Source organism: Vulpes lagopus, chromosome X (assembly GCF_018345385.1).
Source record: "Vulpes lagopus strain Blue_001 chromosome X, ASM1834538v1, whole genome shotgun sequence".
Lineage (NCBI taxonomy): Eukaryota > Metazoa > Chordata > Mammalia > Carnivora > Canidae > Vulpes > Vulpes lagopus.
Genome location: NC_054848.1, coordinates 52,311,422 through 52,335,862, shown reverse-complemented (window position 1 = coordinate 52,335,862; position 24,441 = coordinate 52,311,422). Strand labels below are relative to the sequence as shown.

Sequence of the window (24,441 nt, the reverse complement as noted above, 5' to 3'; positions counted from 1 at the left end):
TGGCATTGTAATAGTATTGTGTGGTGACAGATGGTAGCAATACTTGTAGTGATCATAACATAATGTACAGAGTTGTTGAATCGCTATGTTGTACAGCTGAAACTAATATAACATTTTATGCTAGCAATAAATAAATAAATCTAAAAGGATTTTAAAGTAAGTTATCAAATATTAGAAGATATATGTGGATCAATTGAAATTTCTCATATAAGGCCCAGGAAGGCTTATACATGAATGTTTAAAGTAACATTCTTCACAGTAGTGAAAAACTAGAAACTGTACAATGTTCATAAATAGGTGAATGAGGAATTGTGGTATATTTATACAATGGAATCTACCTAGCAACAAAAATAGTGAATTACAGATAGATAAATTTCTAAGGCATTGTACAGACCAAAGTAATTTAGGTAAGAGTATGATCCCGTAGAAGATATTAGTGATAATAAGTAAATTGGTTTCTATACAACATTAATTACCTGACTAATTAATCCTGTTTTATTCTACCTTATTCCCAGAAAGCTTCAGTTGCCTCAGAAACACTATCTAACTACATTCTAGGATGAGTAAGAGTAAGGTGAGGGAAAAACATTACAGAAGACACATGAATAAGAATGTGGTGTAGAGAGTACCCTCAAAGATAGCTTGAAGAATTATGAGATAGACGCTTGGTGGGTAGAGTTGCAGAAGTATTAGGAAAGATGAAATAATTATTGTTTGTGGTGTAGAGTGATGGAGTAACTTTTTGTATAATAAGGAAATAAATGCTCCATATGTAGCAAGCATTTCTAGGTTATCTGTTGAATCTTTGGAGTTCAAAAGTTACCAACTCATTCATCTGAAATACAAGATTTATTCCTGGCACTTTTCTTAGTATAGAGGCCAAATACATGAGATTTCTTTCAATGAAGAGCTGTTAATTTATGCTTGTTTGTATTTGTGAATGTGATTTATCTGCATTGTCTCACTTTTAATGTTTGTTTATAAGGTAAGTATAGTAATTCTTACATTTGTGTATTAAAGAGGAGTAACTGAGAGTGCTTATGGAAAGTCCTTTATAAACATTTTCAAACTCTGTGCAAATGTAGTGTTTTCAATCAGGCTGGAATTCTGTCTGGAGATGAGAAGTTGGTACAAATAGTGAAAATGGGAATGAATGCAACTCCTTTCTTACCCCATGCTTTTACTTAGAAAATAATATAAATATAAAAAATCCTAGTATTTGTGGTTTCTGAAATGTTCAGATAATTCTAAAAAAGGAATGATTAATAAATGTACCTTGTTTGTATCAAGAAAAAACTGAAGGAATTCAGGTATGTGTGAAAAGACAATATAATGAATATTTTTTATTTAATTTCTCTAAGTGACCCAGAAGGCACATGTGAGAATTCTGGGCTTGCCCTTATCTGCTGCTGAACAAGGAGGCCAGAGAAAAGTGATTGCTTTCCAGCCATGAAGCCAGTTTTGTGTTCTCTTTGCTCATGGGATATGGAAATCAGGGTGCACATGCTTGTCTCACATTTATATGGACGAGATTTGAAGTAGAAAATGTTACTCCAAAATGTGGAAATTAGAGAAGGCATGGTAGCCTAGTCTGCAGTCCCTACTCTTTGTAAAACCTTTCTTTTTCTTTTTTTAAAGATTTATTTATTTATTTGAGAGAGTGAGAATGTGTGCAAGCGAGTTAGGGGAAGAGCAGAGGGAGAGGGAGAGAGAGAATCTCAAGCAGACTCCATGCTGAGTGCAGACCCATGAGATCACGACCTGAGCCGAAATCATGAATCAGATACTTAAACAACTGAGCCATCTGCTCTTCTTCTTCTCCCCCTTCTCCTCCTCCTTCTCTACCCTTGCCTCCTTGCCAGTGATGTATTCAAAGGGTCAAGGCTCTAAATACTGAAAATAAACTCTTCTGGATATGGGATATAGACAAGATGGCAATAAAATTCTAAGCAGGTTAATCTGCTCCAACCAAATGTCTGAACATGTTTTATTTTGTTTGTGCTTAGCCATGTTAGATTTTCATTAAAAGGAATAGATGCTATTGTTTACATTGTCTCCCTTTCTGTTAGTCTGAGAGAAAAAACTCTCATAAGCCTATGTATCTGATATATGTGAAGGTGGAGGATGATGAAACTATGGAGTTAAAGAAGAAATAGGAAAAGGGAACCAAAAATAACCAAAACCTTGGCCTTTCCTAGAAGACAGTCTAATGGGTTACTTTAGTTAGTGAGAGCAGTGCTCCTCAAACTTCAAAGGGCATACGAATCTCCTAGGGATTATATAAAAAAATGCGGTTTCTGATTCAGTAAGTCTGAGGTTTGACCTGGGAATGTGTACCTCCATAAAGCTCCCAGGTGATGATGATTCTGCTCTGAGAACCACTCAGAGTAGCAAGGCTAGAGAGTTTGGCTGGACCTCTTGGTGAAGGTCATATTTTAAAACCTTTATTAAAGATAACTTGTCTAAAGGCTAACTGTGATATAGTTTTATACCTTCATTAAATTTTTATATAATAAAATTCAAAAAATTCAAAATTATTCACCAAAAGTAAAAGCATTTGTCCATAACACCCTGAAGCTTTTCATTGATTGCCTCCTTCGTTCAGGTCCCATGGTGAATACCATGTGAACAAGTTAAATTTGTTTTCCTGCCAGATAGTATCTCAACCCAGGCTGCCATATGGCTAATGTGTAAAATGTCCAAGTTGTGCCAATGTTGCCATGGAAAAGGCCCTGGAGAGACAGATAGACCATCCGGCTTCTACTTTTGACTGTGCCAGCTAGCTCAGGGACACTGAGTACCTCTAAAATTCAGTTGCTTTTTTTTTTCCGTTGTAGAATGATTGTGGGTATTTGGTGAGAGGTAAGAAAGCATTTAGTCCATTGCCCATAATCAGTGCTCAATTAATGCTTAAAGAGACTCTTTTAGGAGTAAAAATAAGTAGTTTTAAGTCGTACAGGCTTTGGGTAGAAGGAGTCAGAGAGGACAGGAATTAAGATTAAAACATGTCCCATCACGTAAAAAAGAAGGACTTCACTAAGCTGCCCCCTTCCTCTTTAATGGTTTTAGTTGCTAAAGTCTTCTACTGAAGGTCTGTCTTTTGTTTAACTGTATTAAATGCAAGTTGCTAACTACTGGGAGCATTTCCCATTGCTTTTCTTCTATCAGCCCTAACAGAGATGGGTAAATCAGTTAAAGGACAGCAGTCTTGACCATTTCTTCTGTTTCTGGTATTTTGCAGATTATTCTTCAGCTGTTCAGAAATTTTCTCAGACACTTCAGTCCTTTCAGTTTGATTTCATTGGAGACACTCTGACTGATGATGAGATTAACATTGGTAAGTCTTCAGCTACTTGTGCCTCTTTTTATTTTTTCAAGATTTTATTTATTTATTCATGAGAGAGAAGCAGAGACCTAGATAGAGGGAGAGGCAGGCTCCTCGTTGGGAGCCAGATGTGGGACTTGATCCGGGGACTGGGATCATGCCTAGAGCCAAAGGCAGACGCTCAACCACTGAGCCACCCACATGTCCCTACTTGTGCCTCTTGAGGCAGTTATGAGACCATGCAGTGTCCTAGGTTTCTGGATACCTGGACATCTTCATCCTCTGTGGTCTAGTGCCAAGCTCATGGGAGGCTGCCTAAGAAGAATAAAGAAACATTGTCTTCAGTCCCATTCCCCTCTCACACAAAAGCAATAAGAAGATATCCCTCAAACCTCCACTGAGGCCTTTGACTCAATCTGCACGGGACTTTTTTTTTTAAAGATTTTATTTATTTATTCACGAGAAACACACACACACACACACACACACACACAGAGTGAGAGAGAGAGAGAGAGAGAGAAAGAGAGAGAGAGAGAGAGAGAGGCAGAGACACAGGCAGAGAGAGAAGCAGGCTCCATGCCGAGAGCCCGAGAGCCCGATGTGGCCCTCGATCCTGGGTCTCCAGGATCATGCCCTGGGCTGAAGGTGGCGCTAAACCGCTGAACCACCCGGGCTGCCCACAGGACTTTTTCTTTAAGGAATATAATACATGAAAATAGATAATTTTATAAAGGATAAATTAAAAAGTGATTTAAAAAAACAGGATGATTTAGATTAATAGTCCTCTAAGGAATAATCTCTAGAATGTCTAAAAGTATTATTTATATATGTCCAGGTTTTCAGACAACAGGACATTTGGCATCTCTCTTGGGAACTGAATTTAACCACTCACTCTGTAAGCTGTGTGATCTCGGACAGATATTTCTTTTTTGTGAGCCTTATTTTTTGTCTATAAAATGTGGTTAATATTAATATCAAGAATGTTTCCATGAAGAGATTGAACAGTTTGTGTTTGTTCTTATGAAGTTAAAGTAGTGTCAGCAAACTATGACCCTTGGGCCAAATTTTGCCTACTGCTTTTTGTTTTCTTGTAAATAAAGTTTTGTTGGTTGTCTAAATATTGTCTAAGGGAAAAAATATTGTCTAAGGGTACTTTTGTGGTAGAACAACATTGAGTAGAAGTGGCAGAGACTGGATGGCTTTCAAAGCCTAAATTATTTGTTCTGGTCATTTAAGAAAATGTTTGGTAACCAGTGAGTTAAAAGAGTTAGTGTAAAGCATTTGCTAGACAATAACATTGAACCACAGAACTATTGTGAATGATTTAATGTCACAGATACAAGTATGTTACACAGTTGTGTTTATGAACCCCATCATTAAAATATAAAAATGTGTTATTATTATTATTATCATTATTTAATGGTCATTGTAGGAAATATAAATCATATATAAAAGTATAAAATTACCTATGATAGTAAGATATTCCAGCACAGAAACAATATATTAGATGGTATTGGCAAGTTATCTTTTGATTTCTTTTGTTCATGTATCTCTTTTATGTGTGTGCAATTTAGTTCATTCTAAATACATAATTTTATCTTTTTAACCTAATAGTTTATCATAATCATCTTCTGATATCATTTAAAATTCTTTGTAAGTTTCATGAGGGGCAAGGACATTGTTTTTATTCACTGCATGTGGAGGAGTATCTAGAATATATTGGATGCTCAATATGTGTTTACTGGATGAATAAATAATGGATTCATTCAGATCTTTTTATTATAGGAGCCATACTTTATATAATATTAAACTATTTAGCTTATTTCCAATTTTTCAGTATTATAAATAATACTGCAATGGGTACTTTTGTGAGACTAAAATTGATTGTTTTGGTAAATATGGTAGTATAAATAATGAGGCACACATTTGCATTTAGATTATTTACTTATTCACTCCACTTCATTTTACTTTTGCAAATGTATTTTTGTCTAAGTGCATGACTTACTTAAAAGTTAATATCATGGACTCTAGAGTCAGATAGCCCAAATTTGAACTTAAGTTTTGGAACTTATTATCTTTGTATCCTGGGGAGGTGAATTTCCCTCTCTGAGTGTTAATTTTTCTCATCTTTGAAATAGGGGTGTGATGATCAATGCCACGTGTGCACAGTGTTTAAGTACATATTAACTGTTTAATCATTGTTAATATAAGATTCTATTTCTTTGTACTCTGCAGTAGATTGAATAGTTCTGTGTCCCTCTCAAAAACCATATGTTGAAATTCTAACCCCTGATGTTATGGTATTAAGAGTTGGATTCTTTGAGAGTTGGTAATCATGAAGGTGGAAACCCCTCATGAATGGGATCAGAGCCCTCATAAAAGGGACTCCCAAGGGCTCTTTTACCCTCCTTCCACCATGTGAGGATACAATAAGAAGTTGTCAGTCTGCAACCTTCAAGAGGGCTCTCACCAGAACCTAACTATGCTGACACCTTGACCTCAGACTTGTAGCCTCCAGAACTGTGAGAAATAAGTTTCTGTTGTTTATAAGCCACTCAGTCTATGGTATTTTGTTATAGCATCCTAAATTTAGTAAGACTGAAATTGGTGCTGAGAAGTGGAGGTGCTGCTGTACCAATTCCCTAATAATGTTGAGGTAGCTTTGGAACTGAGTAATGGGAAGAAGCTGCAAAAGTTTGCAGGTGCATGCTAGGAAAAGCCTAGATTGCCATGAATGGAATTTTAAAGGCATTTGTTGTGACAGCTCAGAAAGAAAAAAAGGAGAGCCATAGAGAAAGTTTCCATAAAGAATATGTTATTAGACAATGGAGAAAAGCAATCCTTGTTATAAAGTAGGCAAAGAACTTTGCTAAAATGTGTTTGTGTTCTAGTATTTTGTGGAAGGTAGTGTTTTCTGACTGAAAAAAAATTGAATATTTGGCTGAAGAAATTCCTAAGCAAAGTGTTGAAAGAATGGCTTGGTTCTCCCTGTTACTAGTAAAGGCTGAGAGGAGAGAAATGAATTGAAGATGGAATTATTAAACAAAATGGAACCAGAACTTCAAGATTTGGACATTTCTCTGCCTGTTCATATTACAAAATATGATAAAGTGTGTTTGGAAAAGAACACCAAGGGTGCGGTGGAGTGACCATTGCATCAGGAGATCAATGTGGGTGTGAAACATGGATATAATAAACTATCACAATAGAAGCCAGGAATAGAGATGGAATTATACAAGCAGAAACACTACAAGCTGGGACTATAGAAAACAAAAATGGGACAAAATGAAGGAAGACTGTTTGACCTCTTAGACCCTATAAGACCAGATCATATAGCTAAGAACATGCACTGTTCTTCAAAGACAAGAGAAGAAGGACTCTGAAGCCAATCCTGAGATCATCAGGGCTGCCACTCCTATTATATGCCTAGAGTGCATAGGCCCTGGGTGCCTCCTCCCCCTAGATTTAAAAGGGTGAGACCAATGCCCAAGGAGCTGTAGGGGTGGGTCCACTGAGGGTACAACACCTACCTTACCATAAATGTCAACCAGTGCCATTTAGGAAAAAGAAGGGGTGTGAGTTTGAGCATAATGGCTTGTAAACAAAAATAAAAATGACCCCGTAGTGGTACTGGGTTCCTAGGGGGTGTCTGTGAGCTCCATGTAAGCTGCTAGCTGTGACACATTTGCTTCATAATGTATGCTTTGCAACAACACTTTAACTCAGTTACCTTTTGCCTACCAACTCCAGAAACTTGTGGTTATCATCTGATCATTGCTTTTAGAGATGATGACTCATAAACTGACCTTTATTGATGGGGATTGAAAAAAGATTTTGAGATTTTAGTTGGCCTGTCACAGTTATTATGCTTGTTGAATTTGTTACTTTGAGAACTGGGATTTTTGGTGGTAGAGAGAACAACCAGTGCTCCAGCAGTTTAAGGTGAGGCCTTTTGGAGGCTTTGAGAAGATATATTAGAGGCTGACTGGGAGGGCATTGTTGGGAAAGGACAGTTGCTTTGGAAGCTAAGATAGCACACTGTGCCATACCCTCTAATTGCCAACACTACTGGCCCTGAGTCAGTAGATGTTCTGTTTAACTGGAAAAATTAATAAAAGTACATTTATGATAGAATTTTGGGTTGAGATTTAGATTTCACATTATATGTAAAGAGGGCCTAGCAGTTCTTTCCATAATGCAGTTTTCACAATGGCTGCAAAATGTGACTCAATACCTTTAAGCCCCTGTGGATTCCAGTTGTCTAACAGAGATGGGAATGATTCCTAGAGGATATGAAGCAAAACCTGAGGCTTCTCTAAGGAGTCCCTTCCCTTGATGATCAGCACTAGTAACTAATTTGAGAAGTCTGTGTATAATGAGGACAAGTGGGAGGAAATGTCTCACTGCCCTGATGATGACATTTGTCCATGTTCTAAAGCAAGACATCTGTGCCTTCGACTGGCATTGCCTGGCCTTTTCTCTACCTCTATAGCTCAGTAATCAAAGGAAATCAAAGGAAATCTCAGTAATCAAAGGAAATCTCAGGTGTTTAGATATTTTTGTGTATAGTTCAGATTTATTAGCTATGGGATGTTAGCAACATTACCTAAGCTTGTTGGACCGGTTTCCTCATCTCTAAAGTAGGATGTATAATCTATTTCACAAGACTGTGAGGAGTAAATCAGATAAATATATATATCAGAGAGTATATGTAAGTCATTAGACTCAGTGTCTGACATATGACTGGTGCTCAATATATCATATTTGTTGATCTTACCAGGAAATGGTAGAACCTAAGTTTTTGAAAATGTCAGTTTAAAATTATACTTCCTGAATAACTGCAAAAGAAAATGTAAAATAAAATGTTAATATTCCAGTTTAGCTATTCCTATATATGTCAGAGTGACCTGAACCTCATTGATACAGATTCTCAGGACCTCTCTTAGATCAAATGACTCAGAATCTCTGTAGTGGAGCCTAGGATTCTGATTTCTACACAGCCATCATAACATCAGTGAGCACTTTGGAACCCCATGTCAGTTATCAAGTTTTTTTCAAATAGTTCTTTTGGATCTTTGGTTTCTCCTATCTACCCAAACTCAAATGAAGCATGTAAGAACTTACTTGAAAAATTGAATTTCCAGATTAAAAAATAAACTGATACTCTCACAGTGCTTACCAAGTACCAAGTCTTGTTTTAAAACACTTTACATAAACCAATGAGAGAGAGAACCAGTGTCAGAGACAGACAGGTGTGCGCACGCACACACACACACACATGGTAAGGGGTGGAGAAAGAACATGAGAACATACTGAGCTAGTTTACCAGGTTCCCCACTACCACTGCTGCCAATTCTACAGATAGGGAAACTGATGTCCAGAGCCGGGCTAGTGATTTTATGAAGATAGTACCAGACTTAATACTGGAACCAAGGTCTCCTAAAGCCCAATTGATTTATTCAACTAATTCAATAAGAGTACCTACTATGAACCCTGCCCTCATGGAACTTCCATTTAGGTAAGTTTTAGGAAGAAGTATAGGCAAATAACTTCCTGTATCATTGCAGTACCAAGAGCAAGAAAGAAGGGTTCTTCCCACATAGGCTTCAGAGAATCTCCTTGCTCTTTTCTGAGGAACCCTGCCATGTATTTGTTCATTAGTAAATAGGTAGAAAGTGTCCACTAAATGCCATACACTGGGGATTCAGAGACACAATGAATCTCCTTGCTCTCAAGGATCTCATAGGCTATTAACGGAGGCAGATGAGTAAACAGACAATTGCAATACAAAGTACTTATGTACTATGATAGAGATAGACACACAGTAGCTCCTAGTCAACACAACTGTGTGTGTGTGTGTGTGTGTGTGTGTGTGTGTGTGTGTGTATGTGAGAGAGAGAGAGAGAGAGAGAGAGAAATGGGGAGAATAAAGAAGGAGGCTCACAGAGAAATGATACCTTGTTAGATCTAGGGTTAGGGTGAGGCTAGTGAGAATGCTAGGGCTGAAATTTAAGAAAACACTTATTTTCAGGTTCATGTAAAGTGCAGGTGGGCACCAGAGTGTGAGTGCCTCCTAAAATTATGCACCCTAAGTGCCTCGCTTGCCTCTCTCCTGTCCTGGTCCTGACCTGAGTTGAATTTCTAAAGGATGAATGAGAATTAAGAAAAGACAATAGAAAAAGCAAATATACAATAGCACAGGTGAGGGGAGTAAGATTATCCTTCTTGAAACTGGAAGTCACTGAACATAACTGGAAAAAGTAGGGAGGGAGTCAGAGATTAAGACCTGAGAGTTTGCATAAAGGCTAAATCAGAGTGTTGGCAGGTTATGTAAATGAGCAAAGCAGAGTGGATATAGGATGGCAACGATATACTGTCTTTTGGTAATAAGAGGTAGGACTTATGAAAACAAAAAAGACATGCTCCATCTAAGCATCCTTGAATGGGCGCCAGGGATTGTTGTCATCTAAAATTGTGGGCCTATATTGCCGGAATCTCATTTTTTCCCCAGAAAGTGATACCCACATATTTTAGGCATAGTATTATACATTGGCAGTTAAATCAAATTAAAAACACTGTATAAACCAAAAAAAAAACCTTAACTGGTTGGCCAAACACAGTACATGGGTTTATGATGCTGATACCTGGGTTATACATTGAGGGGCCTGGAATACCTCATGAAATATTTTGGAGTGTATTCTAAAGCTTATGGAGAGTAATACACAAATGGGAAAAAAGATCAGGAAGGAGAAGTAGGCAGATTTCCAAGTCTTGACTTAACCTTAAAAACTGGTGGATCTCATTGGAGAACCTTATATATATATTTTTTTCTTTTCAAGTTTTTATTTAAATTCCAGTTAGTTAACATACAGTGTAATATTAGTTTCAGGTGTAGAATTTAGTGATTGATCACTTACATATGACACCCAGTGCTCATCACAAATGCCTCCTTAATACCCATCACCAATTTAACCCACCCCACCCTGCTTCCTGCCCACCTCCTCTCCATCAACCCTCAGTTTCGTTTCTATAATTAAGACTTTGTTTTCTGGTTTACTTCTCTCTCTTTCTCTTTTGTATCTTAAGTTGCACATATGAGTGAAATCATATGCTTTTTCTCTTTTTCTGACTTATTTTGCTTAGCAAAACATACTCTAGCTCCATCCACACCATTGCAAATGTCAATATTTTATTCTAAAAAGAATACTTGGCCCTAAAAAGGGCCAAGTAATATTCCATTGTGTGTGAGTGTGTGTATAGATACATATATCTTCTTACATCTTCTTTATCCATTCATCTTCTTTGTCCACTCATCAGTCGATGGATATTTGGCTTCTTTCCATAATTTGGCTGTTCCTGATAATGTTACTACAAATATCAGGGTGCATGTATCCCTTCAAATTAGTATTTTTGTATCTTTGGGTAAATACATTGTAGTGCAAGTGGTGGATCATTGGGTACTTCTATTTTTAACATTTAGGGAAACCTCCATGCTGTTTTCTAGAGTGGCTGCATCAGTTTGCATTCCTACCAATAGTGTAAGAGGGTTCTCCTTTCTCCTTATCTTTGTCAACATCTGTTGTTTCCTATATTGTTCATTTTAGATATTCTGAAATATGTGAGGTGATATTTCATTGTAGTTTTGTGTTTCCCTGATGATCAGAGATATTGAGCATCTTTTTACATCTTTTTATGTCTGTTGGCCATCTGCATGTCTTCTTTGGAAAAATGTCTATTCATGACTTCTGCCCAGTTTTCAACAGGATTATTCATTTTTAACCATTTATCAGATACGTCATTTGCAAATATCTTCTCCCATTCTGAAGGTTGACTTTTAGTTTTCTTGATGGTTTGTTTCCTTCACTGTGAAGAAGCATTTTGTCTTGATGAGGTCCCAATAGTTTATTTTTGCTTTTGTTTCTCTTGCCTCAAGAGACATATCTAGTAAGAAGTTGCTATGGCTTATGTCAAAGGGGTTACTGCCTATGTTCTCCTTAAGGACATTGATGGTTTCCTGTCTCACATTTAGGTCTTTCATCCATTTTGAATTTATTTTGGTGGATGATGTAAGAAAGTAGTACAGTTTCATTCTTTTGCATGTTGCTGTTCAGGTTTCATAACACCATTTATTGAAGATACATTTTTTACATTGGATATTCTCCCCTGCTGTGTCAAAGATTAGTTAACCATATAATGTAGTCTATGTACATTCAGAATAATTATTGAAGATACTTAGTGCTATTTTATTATTTATTTTGTTGTTGTCTCTGCAGATTTTCTCTGTTCCTTTCTAGTCTTTGCCATTTTTGGTTTTTCCTTCCCACTCAGAGTCCCATTTAATTTTTTTTTTTTTGTAGAGTTGCTTTAGTGGTCACAAACTCCTTTAGTTTTTGTTTATTTGGGAAATTCTTTATCTCTCTTTCTATATGGAATGATAGCCTTGCTGCTGGATAGAGTAATCTTGGCCACAGATTTTTCCCATTCAGCATACTGACTATATCATGCCAATCTGTTCTGTCTTGCCAAGTTTCTCTGGAGAGATCTGCTGCTAATCTAATGGTTTTCCATTATAAGTTAGGGACTTCCTTTTTATTGCTGCTTTTAGGATTTTTCTTCATCGCTACATTTTGCAAAAAAATATATTTTTATTTTGCAGTTTTAACTATAACATGTCTTGGTGTTGGCCTGCTTTTGTTGATTTTGATGGGTATTAGTGTGTGTGGGGGGATCTCTCTATCTCTTGGATCTGAATGCCTGTTTCCCTTCCCAAGTTACGGAAGTTCTCAGCTATGATTTGTTCAAATACACTTTCTAGTCCTCTGTCTCTTTTGGTGCCCTCTGGAACCCCAATTAAACATAGATTTTTCCTTCTGAGGCTGTCATTTATTTCCCTTAACCTATCCTCATGATCTTTTAATTGTTTTTCTCTCTTTTCTCAGCTTCCTTCCTTGCCATCAACTTGTCTTCTATGTCACTCACTCATTCTACCTCGTTAACCCTCGTTGTTAGGACTTCCAGTTTGGATTGCATCTCATTTACCTGATTTTTAATTTTGGCCTGATTAGATATAAATTCTGCAGTCATGAAGTCTCTTGAATCCTTTATGCTTTTTTCTAGAGCCGCCAGTAGCTTTATAATTGTGCTTCTGAATTGGCTTTCTGACATTGAATTGTAACCCAAATTTTGTAACTGTGGGAGAGAGGACTGTTTCTGATTCTTTCTTTTGTCTTGAGTTTTCCCTTCTCATCATTTTGCTCAGTGCAGAGTGGCCAAAAACAGGTTGTACTGGAAAAGGGAGAAAAGAGAGAAGAAAAGGGGGGGGAAACAAACAGAAAACAAAAAACAAGGGGGAGTATTCTCTGTTTCTATATACTGTAAGTCCCTCGACTTCCCCTGGAACGTTCCAGTGATGCTTGGTCAATACTTTGCTTTCCCCTGTCCTTCTAGTTGGTCTTCTGGGGGAGGGGCCTGCTGTGCTTATTCTCAGGTGTGTGCACCTGGGGGGAGCTGCCCAGCCCCCTGCCAGGTGCAGGGCTCAGTGGGAGCTGTTTATCCTGTGAGGCCCCTGCTCAGTCCCAAGTACAAGGTGACACCAGGAGGAGGAACAACAGTGGCGGCCAGCTCTCTAGCTCTTGAAGCAGCTCCCGCAGTAGCTACCGCAGCTCCCAGTCTGCAGGGGCCTGGATGCTCCAGAGGTAGGGGGCGCCGATCTGCAGTGTGGGGCCGCCCGGCGCCAGGAGCATCAATGGAGTTCTGTGTGCCTCCTAGATTTGGACGTCTGTTTCCTTCCCCAGATAAGGGAAGTTTTCAACTATTATTTCCTCAAGTAAATGTTCTGCCCCTTTTCTCTCTCTCTGCTTCTTGTGGGATTCCTATGATATGAATGCTATTACATTTTTTTTTGAGTCATTTAGTTCCTAAAGTCTATTCTTAAGATCCATCATTCTTCTTTCTCTATTTTGTTCAACTTCATTATTTTCCATAATTTTATTTTCTGTATCACTTACTCATTCCTTTGGTGTTTCTATCCTCATGATCATTATATCTAGTCAGTTTCAAATCTCAGATATTGCATTTTTAATTTAGACCTGATTGATTTTTAGCTCTTTTATCTCCGTGGTAAGGGTCTCCCTGATGTCTTCCATGAGTATCCTTATGATTGTTGGTTTAAATTCTGCAGCAGGCATATTACTTAAAGCTGTTTCTTTTTTTAAAAAAAGATTTTATTTATTTATTCATGAGAGACATAGAGAGAGAGAGGCAGAGACATAGGCAGAGGGAGAAGCAAGCTCCCTGTGGGAAGCCTGATGTGGGACTTGATCCAAGGACCCTGGGATCATGACTTGAGCCAAAGGCAGACACTCAACCACTGAGCCACCCAGGTGCCCCATTTATATTTGTTTCAATTATATCTCTGGCTATGATGTTTTTGTGTTCTTTCTTTTGGGATGAATTCTTCTGTTTTGGCATTTTGTCTAGGTTTCTATCTTTTTCTCTGTGTTAGAAAATCCTGTTATGTTTCCTACTCCTGAGAGTAATGGCTTTATGAAGATGAGGTTGTATATTGTCCAGGGCCTGGCATTTAGGGAGTGTCTGCAGTATGTACTGTGTGTACTTTGCTGGTGTGTTTTGGCTGCTCTATCCCTTAGATATCTCTTCTACAGTGGTTTTTCTCGCCTGTAGTGGACCTTAGCCAGAGTGTGGCAAACTTTAAATAGGTATGGTCTGTTCTGCTTTTTAAATAAGACCTAATGCTATTTGCACTAGAACTGAAGGTTACATAACTCTCTGGTCAGTAGACATGGTGCATTCAGGGATGTGTGCTTTTTTTCTTGTGAAGGGATCTGCTATGATGGTCGTTAGGCGCACTAACCTGAGAAAAGCAGTTCTAGCAGAATGCAGGGGGGTGGGACTCCATGTAAGCTAGTTTGGCAGTGTTGGTGTTGTGTTGTGTTGTTTACTGAAGTTTGTTTATGCTGAGGAGCAGGGTAGGAAAATGGCACCAGCTAGTTCCTTTGTCCCTAGAGAGGGAAGTCCTTGCTTGCTGCTGTTAGGGAAGCCCTCCTAAATGAGCGAATAATTTCCCCTTATGCATCCCAGGTTTTTCAAGTTGTTGTTTTCACACTGTCTCTCTCCAGGTTGCTTCCCTGCCTGGACCAGCACAGTTCACTTTGGGTTCTATCCTAGCCAAGCCAGAAGAGTTTTAAGAATCCATACTTTGGTGACCTGGTGTGGCAAGTTGCTGTGCTAATCTTCTGAGGGAGGATCTGATACAGTTTTGACCCAGAAGGGCAGTCATGCCAGAATGCAGGGACACAGGACTTGGAGCAAAGCAGGCTAAACAGCCAATGTCTAGGTTAGGCACCCTTAGTAGGTGTGTCTGCACCTATACTGCGGGGTGAAGAAGTGAAATGACTCTTTTGTTCCTGGAGAGGCAATTCCACCTCTCCAGATGCACTGCAAGAAGAGGTAACAGTCTCTTCCAGTGTGTCTTAGGCAATCCTCAGGTCATGCCATCTGACTCTGGGTTACCTGCCTGCCATGTCTCAAGGAGTAGGGTAGCAGCTTTATGGGCTCTATCCCAGCCATACTGTGGAGCTCTAAAACTCCAGTATTTGAGACCTGCTGGTTGTAAAATCTCAGTAAAACCTCAGCTCCAATTGATATCCCAGCCAATTGCTTTGGGGAAGTGTTCTTGTATGATCCCCTGTGTGCTCCTCTCTCTCTTGCCTTTCTCCAAGTTTGGGTCTCCATCCCCTTTGTAGCATCTGAGATCCGTTTCTCCCCCCAAACCATGTGTCTGCCAAGAACCTTATATCTTAACCCTGAGTTTTCGTCTTGTCATCACTAAGTGGGGTGTCCACTGGGTGAACAATGGTAGCATAGTCCTCTTTTGTGCACCTGGCTTATTACCTCTCTCCCAGAGGTGGCATCTATTAAGTTTTAGAAGGTTGGTTGTTTATGCGTGGAGAAAGAAAAAGCAGTGTTGTTAAATCTCATACTACAAATCAAATTTCCACTCCAGTCATCCTAACATTTGAATAAAGTCCTCTGTGGACCAAGCAGATTGACTTACAGTCAAACTTGCAGGTAAAAAATCTCATCAGCCACTGATCCCTGCTTTCTGGGAGCAGATAGTTCACCACTGTCATTCCCCCCTTCTCAGACCCCATACTTTTAATCAACATTAATATATTCATTGCTGAAAACTCACAGCCAGTCATAAACCACCTAATTAGAAAGGAATAGTTTCTTGAGTATTTTTCTTGATGTTTTTTCCCTAAAATTGGTTGGATCATTTCTTTGAGAGAGAGTGGCAAGGATCAGTTGTTTTAGTGTCCTGGAGATCAGGCATCTTAAAAGAGGAACGATACCTAAAGTGAAAAAGAGAAATACTAATATCAAAGTGTGTAAATCCTGAGGTTCCAGTGGTTTCCAAGAAGTCAGTGGGGGAAAAATCTTTCAACTATATAGTGCCACTCTTAGAGAAGCTGGGTGTCAGTGCCCTGGGAGACACTGTCCACAGTCTTAGCCAAGACTTACCTTTCATATAAGGGCATACTGAACATTTCATCAGTCTTCCTTAATTCAGACAATGTCTTCTCCAGGGAGAGTTCTAGCCCAATGCATGGTCTCCTGTTTTGGTGAGTCTTTAGAGGTTTATATCAAGTTATCAGGCTTTATTTCACAGGTCTTCTTCAGATCTTGTGGGGAGGGACAGTTATAAGGCAACCCAGAATCCTTATGGGAAACTGGGCTATCAGGTTTTAGTTCTTTATGAGTCTGAGTCAGATGAGAGGGGGAAAATTGGAATTGTTAGTTTGGAGTATTATAACTAGATATTAAAGGAAATGGAAAGGATTGAAAATTTGGTTTTTACAAATTGGGAAGGTAGCAGGATCCAGTATGATATACAGATAGGTACCAAAACTGTTTTTTGACAGACAGGGAGAAATTCACTGAAATCTCAACCAGGCAAGACAGAATTTGCATGCTTATAAATTATCCACAATTACCAAGAGGTACAAAAGCTTAATTAGCTCAAAGACAAACAAACAGGGCAAAACTGATAATCCAAAAGAGTGTAGTAGATTTGGCTTAATTATATAGTTGTAGCCAAGATGGTAATTTGCCATATGGGTCTATTTAAGTTTGCTTTGCTAGAAGTTTTCATAAAGATTCTCAGATTGGATTTTTAGAAGCCTCTTGAGGCTGAGAAGCTAAGTTAAGAATTATCTACCAGATTTTACCTGTAGTACCTATAAATTTGGGAGAATCTCTTTCTTCCCTAGATCCCTAAAAATATCCAAAAGTATTTGGACCTGCCAGGAAGAGACTTTCCTACTCACTTATAAGGCTGGAAACTGTAACCAGGTATCAGCCTGCTTGCCCCAAGAGGGCGTTGAATTGCCTTGGCTCTATAAAGTCAACCTCTCCTGCTTAAAAATATCTGGTCACATATATCTGACTCAAGGAACATCATTTTCAGATATGTCATTTCAGTCAAGGGTTTGGTTGCATAACCAGTGATTTCAATCCTGTCCTGATAACAAGGAGGTCAGACTGTCAACCCTTATGCAAATAATTATATTTGCTTGGAAATAAGTATGTTTAATATGAATTTATACATGATGGAGAGCTTTTGGAAGAGAGAATAAGATAATATTTAGAAATGTTTCATTTCATTTTATAAAAGCATAATCTACTAATTGTTATGATTTATAGATAGCTTATGAAATAAGAGAAATGGGTTCCTTATATTTACAAAAATAGGACATTATATCATCAATAATATTCCAAACAAAACCCTCAATCACCCTTCATCAGTTTATTCAGTCCTAGGTAATTAATTCTTCCATTTGACTGTGCATTAACAGTCTCATTAACTCACCTGATTCTCGATTAGAGTTCTCGAAACCCTGACTCAGTTCACTGGTATAACCTCAAAGTTCTTTAAAATGTGCCATCAAAAGAGCGTACATAGAAGTACATGGTACAATTCTTTTCTATGGGGTTCTGAGAAAATTATTCTTTGTTAATAGTGAAGTACTGTGGCCTATAGCCCATGGCAAATGCTTTCTTGGATGCATCAGTTTAAGATACAAAAAATTACAGATGAGGAAAAGATTTAAATGGATGTGGCTTACTACTGCTCATTTTCAAAAGTGAAAGATCTGATGAGAGTTCATTACAAGAACAATAGTGCAACTCACAAAGGCATGTAGTTGTCTCTGTGACATGGAAAAAAGATAAAAATCAATCCAAGAAAAGTTTTTAGACAAAATATATATAAACATAATGATTTCTATTTTCAAGCAGTGGATATTACATCTAATTTATAAAGATGGATGAATACAATTTTTACAAAGAAAAAATCTCCAGTTACAATGTAATAATACTGACATAATGTACCAGTCATATAGTTAGAATATACCAAGAATACCAAGTAAAGAGAATTAATAATCTGGAATAGGTCCTAAACAAATATTTGTATATTGATAAGTCACCATTAAATAAGTGATGTGAATCTCCAGTTGAAACCACTGACTTAACAATGCTAATTTTGTATTATAGAAGTAATATTGTAGTCAAGTTAACATTGAAAAAATAAATGAAAACAGATAACACTATACTGTTGTATAATAGCAGGTGAGGCAGCACCAGGACTCTGATGAATAGAAACAAATCATGGATAAGGAGGGCATTGAAATTCTCTAAGAATTTTCTGTACAGCATATAATATGAGAAACATGTATATTGAAACATTTAACGTATACAAATTTAAACTAGGGAAGGCTAAGCATTTCTTCTATTTTGATGGTGCTTCCTGTGCAATTAAAACCAAAAGCACCAAAGCTGTGCACTGGACAGTTAATTTGTTTAATAAAAAAAGGATGAGTGATTTGAAATTATGCAATTTAAATATACAATAAATAACTGAAATAAAAATTCACAACAGGGGTTTCACCTCAAATTTGTACTAGAAGAAGATAGAATTAATAAATATAAAGATAGATGAATTGAGATTATTAAATCTGAGGGGAAAAGTTTTAAAAAATGAACCAGGCTTCAGAGACACATAATAGAATATACATAATGGTAGTCTCAGAAGAAGATATAAAAGACATAACAGGTATTTGAAGAATCAAAGTCCAAAAGCTTGCCAAATTTGTTGAAAATGTTAATCTGCTCATCCAACAAGTTCAACAAACTCAAGGGAAGGAAAACTTGTAAATACATGCTTAAACATATTACAGTCAAATTTGGAAGCAAGGGAATAGCAGACTTGAACAATACCATAAATCAACTATACCTAACAGATGTTTTCAAAACACTCTATCGAAGAACACTAGAAGATATATTTTACGTGTACATGTAGAATATTCTCCAGGAGAGACCATAGGTTAGGCCATCAAAACAAGCTTCAATAAGTTTAAAAGAATCAAAATCATATAAAATGTGTTTGGTGAATACAATAGAATGAATTTAGAAATTAGTAACAGAAATTTGGAAAAGTCATAAATATGTGGAAGTTAAATAGCATATTCCCAAATAATCAATGGATTAAATTTAGAGGTAATCATATATGAAATTATAAAATACTTCGCAATTAATAACAAAAACACAGTATACCAAACCTTATGTGATACAGCTAAAGCAATGACTGGAGACAACTTTGTAGCTTCAAACTTCCTACAGTAAGAAAGAACAAAGATCTCAAATCAATATCTGCAAATTCTACCATAGGTCACTGAAGGAAGAGGATCTCAGTAAGTCCAACACAAACAGAATGAAGAAAATAATAGAGAAGAAATTAATGAAATACAGAATAGAAAAACGATAGAGATAACAACAAAACCAAGCATTGCTTATTGAAAAGTTAAACAACCTTGACAAACCCTTAGCTAGACTGACCAAGAGCATTAATAAATTACTAAAATCAGGAATGAAATAGAGGCCATTACTATTGAATCTCACAGAAGCAAAACTGATTATAAAGAAATAGCATAAACATTTCTATGCCTACAAAGTAGATAATCTTAGTGAAATCAATAAATTGTTAGAAAGAAACAAACTACCAAAAGTATGAAATAGAAAATGATAGTGGACCTATAACAAATAAAGAGATTGAGGTTTTAATTTAAAAAAAAATTATCCCACTAACTAATTCTGTAGGGCCAGCATTACCCTGATAAAAAACCAAAGGTACCCCAATGTTCATGTGTCAAAAGACTTAATATTGTTATCCATTTACACATTCAGTATAGTACCTATCAAAATCTTAGCTGCTGTTTTTTCCATTAATTGTCAAAGTGATACTAAAATTCATATGGAAATTCAAAGGACCTTGAAAGCCAGTCTTAAAAAGAACAATGTTGGAGGATGCATACTTCCCAATTTCAAAATTCATTACAAAGGAATTGTTATCACAATTATGTGGTACATAAGAATAGACAATAAAGATTGGTAGAATAAAATTAAGAGTCCAGAAATAATCCTTTATTTTAGGGTCAATTGGTTTTTGACAAGAGTGCCAAGATCATTAATTGGGGGAAAGAATAGTCTTTTTGATAAATGGTGCTGTGGTAACTGGATAGGCATGTGTGAAAAAATGAGGTTGGACCTTTACCTTACAGCATATGCAAAAGTTAACACAAAATGGATCAAGGACTTAAATGTAAATGCTAAAATTATGAATCTCTTAGAAGAAAAAAATAAAAATATTCACAACATTGACTAAGCAGTGGATTTTTACATAAGACCACAAAAAGTACAAGCAATAAAAGAAATGGTAGATAAATTGGATTTTAACAAAATTTAAAACCCTACCCTTTAAATGAGACTATAATGAAAGTGAAAGAAATCCACAGAATGCAAGAAAATTTTGAAAATTATCTGTCTGATATGGGACTTTTGTCCAGAGTATATAAAGTACTCTTACAACTCTACAATAAAGACAAATAGCCCAATTTAAAAATGGGCAAAATAAGGGAAAAAATATTTATCCAAAGAAGATAATTAAAAGGCCAATAAGCACATGGAAAGATTCTCAATACCAATAGAAATTAGGGTAAAAGAAAACCACAATGAGATACTACTTCAAACCCACTAGGATTGTGAGTAACACAAAGACAAGTAATAATAATAAATATTGGTAAGGATGTGGAGAAATTGGAACCCTCATACTTTGGTTTGTTCATATTAAAATTCTGTAGATGATTTAGAAAACTGTTTTTTTTTATTGGAGTTCAATTTGCCAACATATAGCATATCACCCAGTCAAGTGCCCCCTTCAGTGCCCATCACCCATTCACCCCCAAACCTGCCCACCTCCCCTTCCACTACCCCTTGTTCATTTCCCAGTTGTCTCTCATGTTCTGTCACCCTCACTGATATTTCCCACTCATTTTCTCTCCTTTCCCCTTTATTCCCTTTCACTAATTTTATATTCCCCAAATGAATGAGACCATATAATGTTTGTCCTTCTCTGATTGACTTATTTCACTCAGCATAGTAACCTCCAGTTCCATCCACGTTGAAGCAAATGGTGGGTATTTGTCCTTTCTAATGCCTGAGTAATATTCCAATGTATACATATACCACATCTTTTTCCATTCATCCCTCAATGGGCACCAAGGCTCTTTCCACAGTTTGGCTATTGTGAACATTGCTGCTAGAAACATTGGGATGCAGGTGTCCTGGAATGTCACTGCATCTGCATCTTTGGGGTAAATCCCCCGCAGTGCAGTTGCTGGGTGGTAGGGCAGTTCTATTTTTAACTCTGAGGAACCTCCACACAGTTTTCCAGAGTGGCTGTACCAGTTCACATTCCCACCAAAAGTGCAAGAGGGATCGCCTTTCTCCACTTCCTCTCCAACATTTGTTGTTTCCTGTCTTGTTAATTTTCCCCATTCTGACTGGTGTGAGGTGGTATCTCATTGTGGTTTTGATTTGTGTTTCCCTGATGGCAAGTGATGTGGAGCATTTTCTCATGTGTTGTTGGCCATGTCTATATCTTCCTCAGTGAAATTTCTCTTCATGTCTTTTGCCCATTACATGATTGGATTGTTTGTTTCTTTGCTGTTAAGTTTAATATTTTCCATCTCTTTGTGTATTCCTCAATTTCTTTCAGAAGTGTTCTGTAGTTTGTAGGGTATAGATCCTTTACCTCTTTGGTGAGGTTTATTCCTCGGTATCTTATGCTGTTGGGTGCAATTGTAAATGGAATTGACTCCTTCATTTCTCTTTCTTCAGTCTCATTGTTAGTGTAGAGTAATGCCATTGATTTCTGGGCATTGATTTTGCATCCTGCCACACTGCCGAAGAGCTGTATGAGTTCAATTTTGGGGTGGAGTCTTTTGGGTTTTCTCTGTACAGTATCATGTCATCTGTGAAGAGGGAGAGTTTGACTTCTTGTTTGCCAAGTTGAATGTGTTTTATTTCTTTTTGTTGCCTGATTGCTGAGGCTAGGACTTCTAGTACTATGTTGAATAGCAGTGGCGAGAGTGAATATCCCCTTGTGTTCCTGATCTTAGGGGAAAGGCTCCCAGTATTTCCCCATTGAGAATGATATTAGCTGTGGGTTTTCTGTAAATGGCTTTTAAGATGCTGAGGAATGTTCCCTCTATCCCTGCAGTCTGAAAAGTTTTGATCAGGAATGGATGCTGAATTTTGTCCAGTGCTTTCTCTGAATCTATTGAGAGGATCATATGGTTCTTGTTTTTTCCCTTGTTGATATGTTCTATCATGTTGATTGTTTTATAAGTGTTGAACCAGCCTTGCATCCTGGGGATAAATCCCACTTGGTCATGGTGATTTTATTAATTTGAGTCTTTTCTCTTTTGTATTTAATAAGGCTGGCTAATGGCTTATCTATCTTATTAATTCTTTCAAAGAACCAACTCCTGGTTTTGTTGATCTGTTCCACAGTTCTTCTGGTCTCTATTTCATTGAGTTCTGCTCGAATCTTTATTAACTCTCGTCTTCTCATGGGTGTAGGTTTTAATTGCTGTTATTTCTCCAGTTCCTTTAGGTCCAAGGTTAGCTTATGTATGTGAGTTGTTTCCAATTATTTGAGGGAGGCTTGTATTGTGATGTATTTCACTCTCAGGACTGCTTTGGCTGTATCCCAAAGATTTTGAATGGTCGTATCTTCAATCTCATTAGTTTCCATGAATCCTTTTAATTCTTCTATAACATCCTGGTTGACCCTTTCATCTTTCAGCAGGTTGGTCTTTAACCTCCATGTGTTTTAATTCCTTCCAAATGTTTTCTTGTGATTGAGTTCTAATTTCAAAGCATTATGGTCTGAAAACATGTAGCGGACAATCCCAATCTTTTGCTATCAGTTTGAGACCTGATTTGTGACCCAGTATGTGGTCTTTTCTGGAGAAAGTTCCATGTACACTTGAGAAGAATGTGTATTCAGTTGCATTTGGATGTAAAGTTCTGTAAATACCTGTGAAATCCATCTGGTGCAGTGTATTTTTTCAAGCTCTTGTTTCTTTGGAGATGTTTGCTTAGAGTATTTGTCATTTGCAGAAAGCGCTTTGTTGAAATCTCCAGTATAAATGTGGTATTATAGAAGAATATCTTAACTTTGGTTATTAATTGATTGATATACATGGCAGCTCCCAAATTGGGGGCATAAATATCCATGATTGTTAAGTCCTCCTGTTGGATAGATCCTTTAACTATGATATAGTGTCCCTCTTCATCTCTTACTACCGTCTTTGGGATAAACTTTAATTTATCTAATATAAGGATGGCTACCCCTGCTTTCTTTGGAGGACCATCTGAACAGTAAATAGTTCTCCAACCTTTCATTTTCAGGCTGTAGGTGTCCTTAGGTCTAAAATGAGTCTCTTGTAGACAGCAAATAGATGAGTCTTGCTTTTTTATCCAGTCTGAAGTCCTGTGTGTTTCGATGGGATCATTAAGCCCACTCACATTCAGAGTGATTATTGAAAGTTATGACTTTAGTGTCATCATAATACCTATTCAGTCCCTGTTTTTGTGCATTATTTCTTTGGACTTCTTATTTCTTTTACAGAGTCCAGTTTAATATTTCTTGTAGAGCTGGTTTGGTGGTCACATATTCTTTCCGTTTCTGCCTATTTTGGAAGCTCTTTATCTCTCCTTCTATTCTGAATGAGAGCCTTGATGGATAGAGTATTCTTGGCTATATGTTCCTATCGTTTAGGACCCTGAATAAAAAAAAAAAAAAGACCCTGAATATATCCTGCCAGCCCTTTCTGGCCTGCCATGTCTCGGTTGAGAGATCTGCTATTCACCTATTCACCTAATACTTCTTCCCGTATAGGTTGAGGGTCTCTTGTCTCTTGCTGCTTCCAGGGTCTTCTCTTTATCTTTGGGATTTGTAAGTTTCACTATTAGTATCAGGGTGTTGAATGGTTTTTATTGATTTGGGGGGGAATCTCTCTGTCTCCTGGATCTGAATGCCTGTTTCCCTCCCCAGATTAGGAAAGTTCTCAGCTATGATTTGTTCAAATACACTTTCTGGTCCTCTGTCCCTCTCGACATCCGCTGGAACCCCAATTAAGCATAGATTTTTCCTTCTGAGGCTGTCATTTATTTTCCTTAAGCTTTCATCATGATCTTTGTTTTTCTCGTTTTTCTCAGCTTCCTTCCTTGCCATCCACTTGTCTTCTATATCACTCACTCTTCTACCTCATTAACCCTTGTCGTTAGGACCTCGAGTTTTGATTGCAACTCATTTACTTGATTTTAAATTTCGGCCTGATTAGATCTAAATTCTGCTGTCATGCAGTCTCTTGAATCCTTTATGCTTTTTTCCAGAGTCACCAGTAGCTTTATCATTGTGCTTCTGAGTTGGTTTTCTGACATCGAATTGTAATCCGAATTCTATAACTCTGTGGGAGAGAGGACTGTTTCTGATTCTTTCTTTTGTTCTGAGTTTTTTCTCATCATCTTGCTTAGTGCAGAGTGGCTAAAAACAAATTATACTGGAAAAAGGAAGGAAAAAAAGAGAAAAGTAAAAGGTGGGAAAAAGAAGATAAAACAAAAACAAAAACAAGAAGGGGTTCCTTTGGTTCTCTATACTGTAAATCCCTGGACTTCCCCTGGTACTTTCC

The 24,441-nt window shown here is 37.4% G+C and overlaps 1 protein-coding gene across 4 annotated transcripts in view; it reads left to right on the top strand.

The window, feature by feature from the left end:
• Nucleotides 1–24,441, top strand: part of OPHN1 (oligophrenin 1) — a 555,959-nt gene that overhangs the window by 204,479 nt on the left and 327,039 nt on the right. For all 4 annotated transcript variants that reach the window (XM_041741146.1, XM_041741144.1, XM_041741142.1 and 1 more), the window contains exon 3: nucleotides 3,242–3,337. In XM_041741146.1, the coding sequence (XP_041597080.1) occupies nucleotides 3,242–3,337 (96 nt within the window). The remainder of the gene's footprint in view (nucleotides 1–3,241; nucleotides 3,338–24,441) is intronic.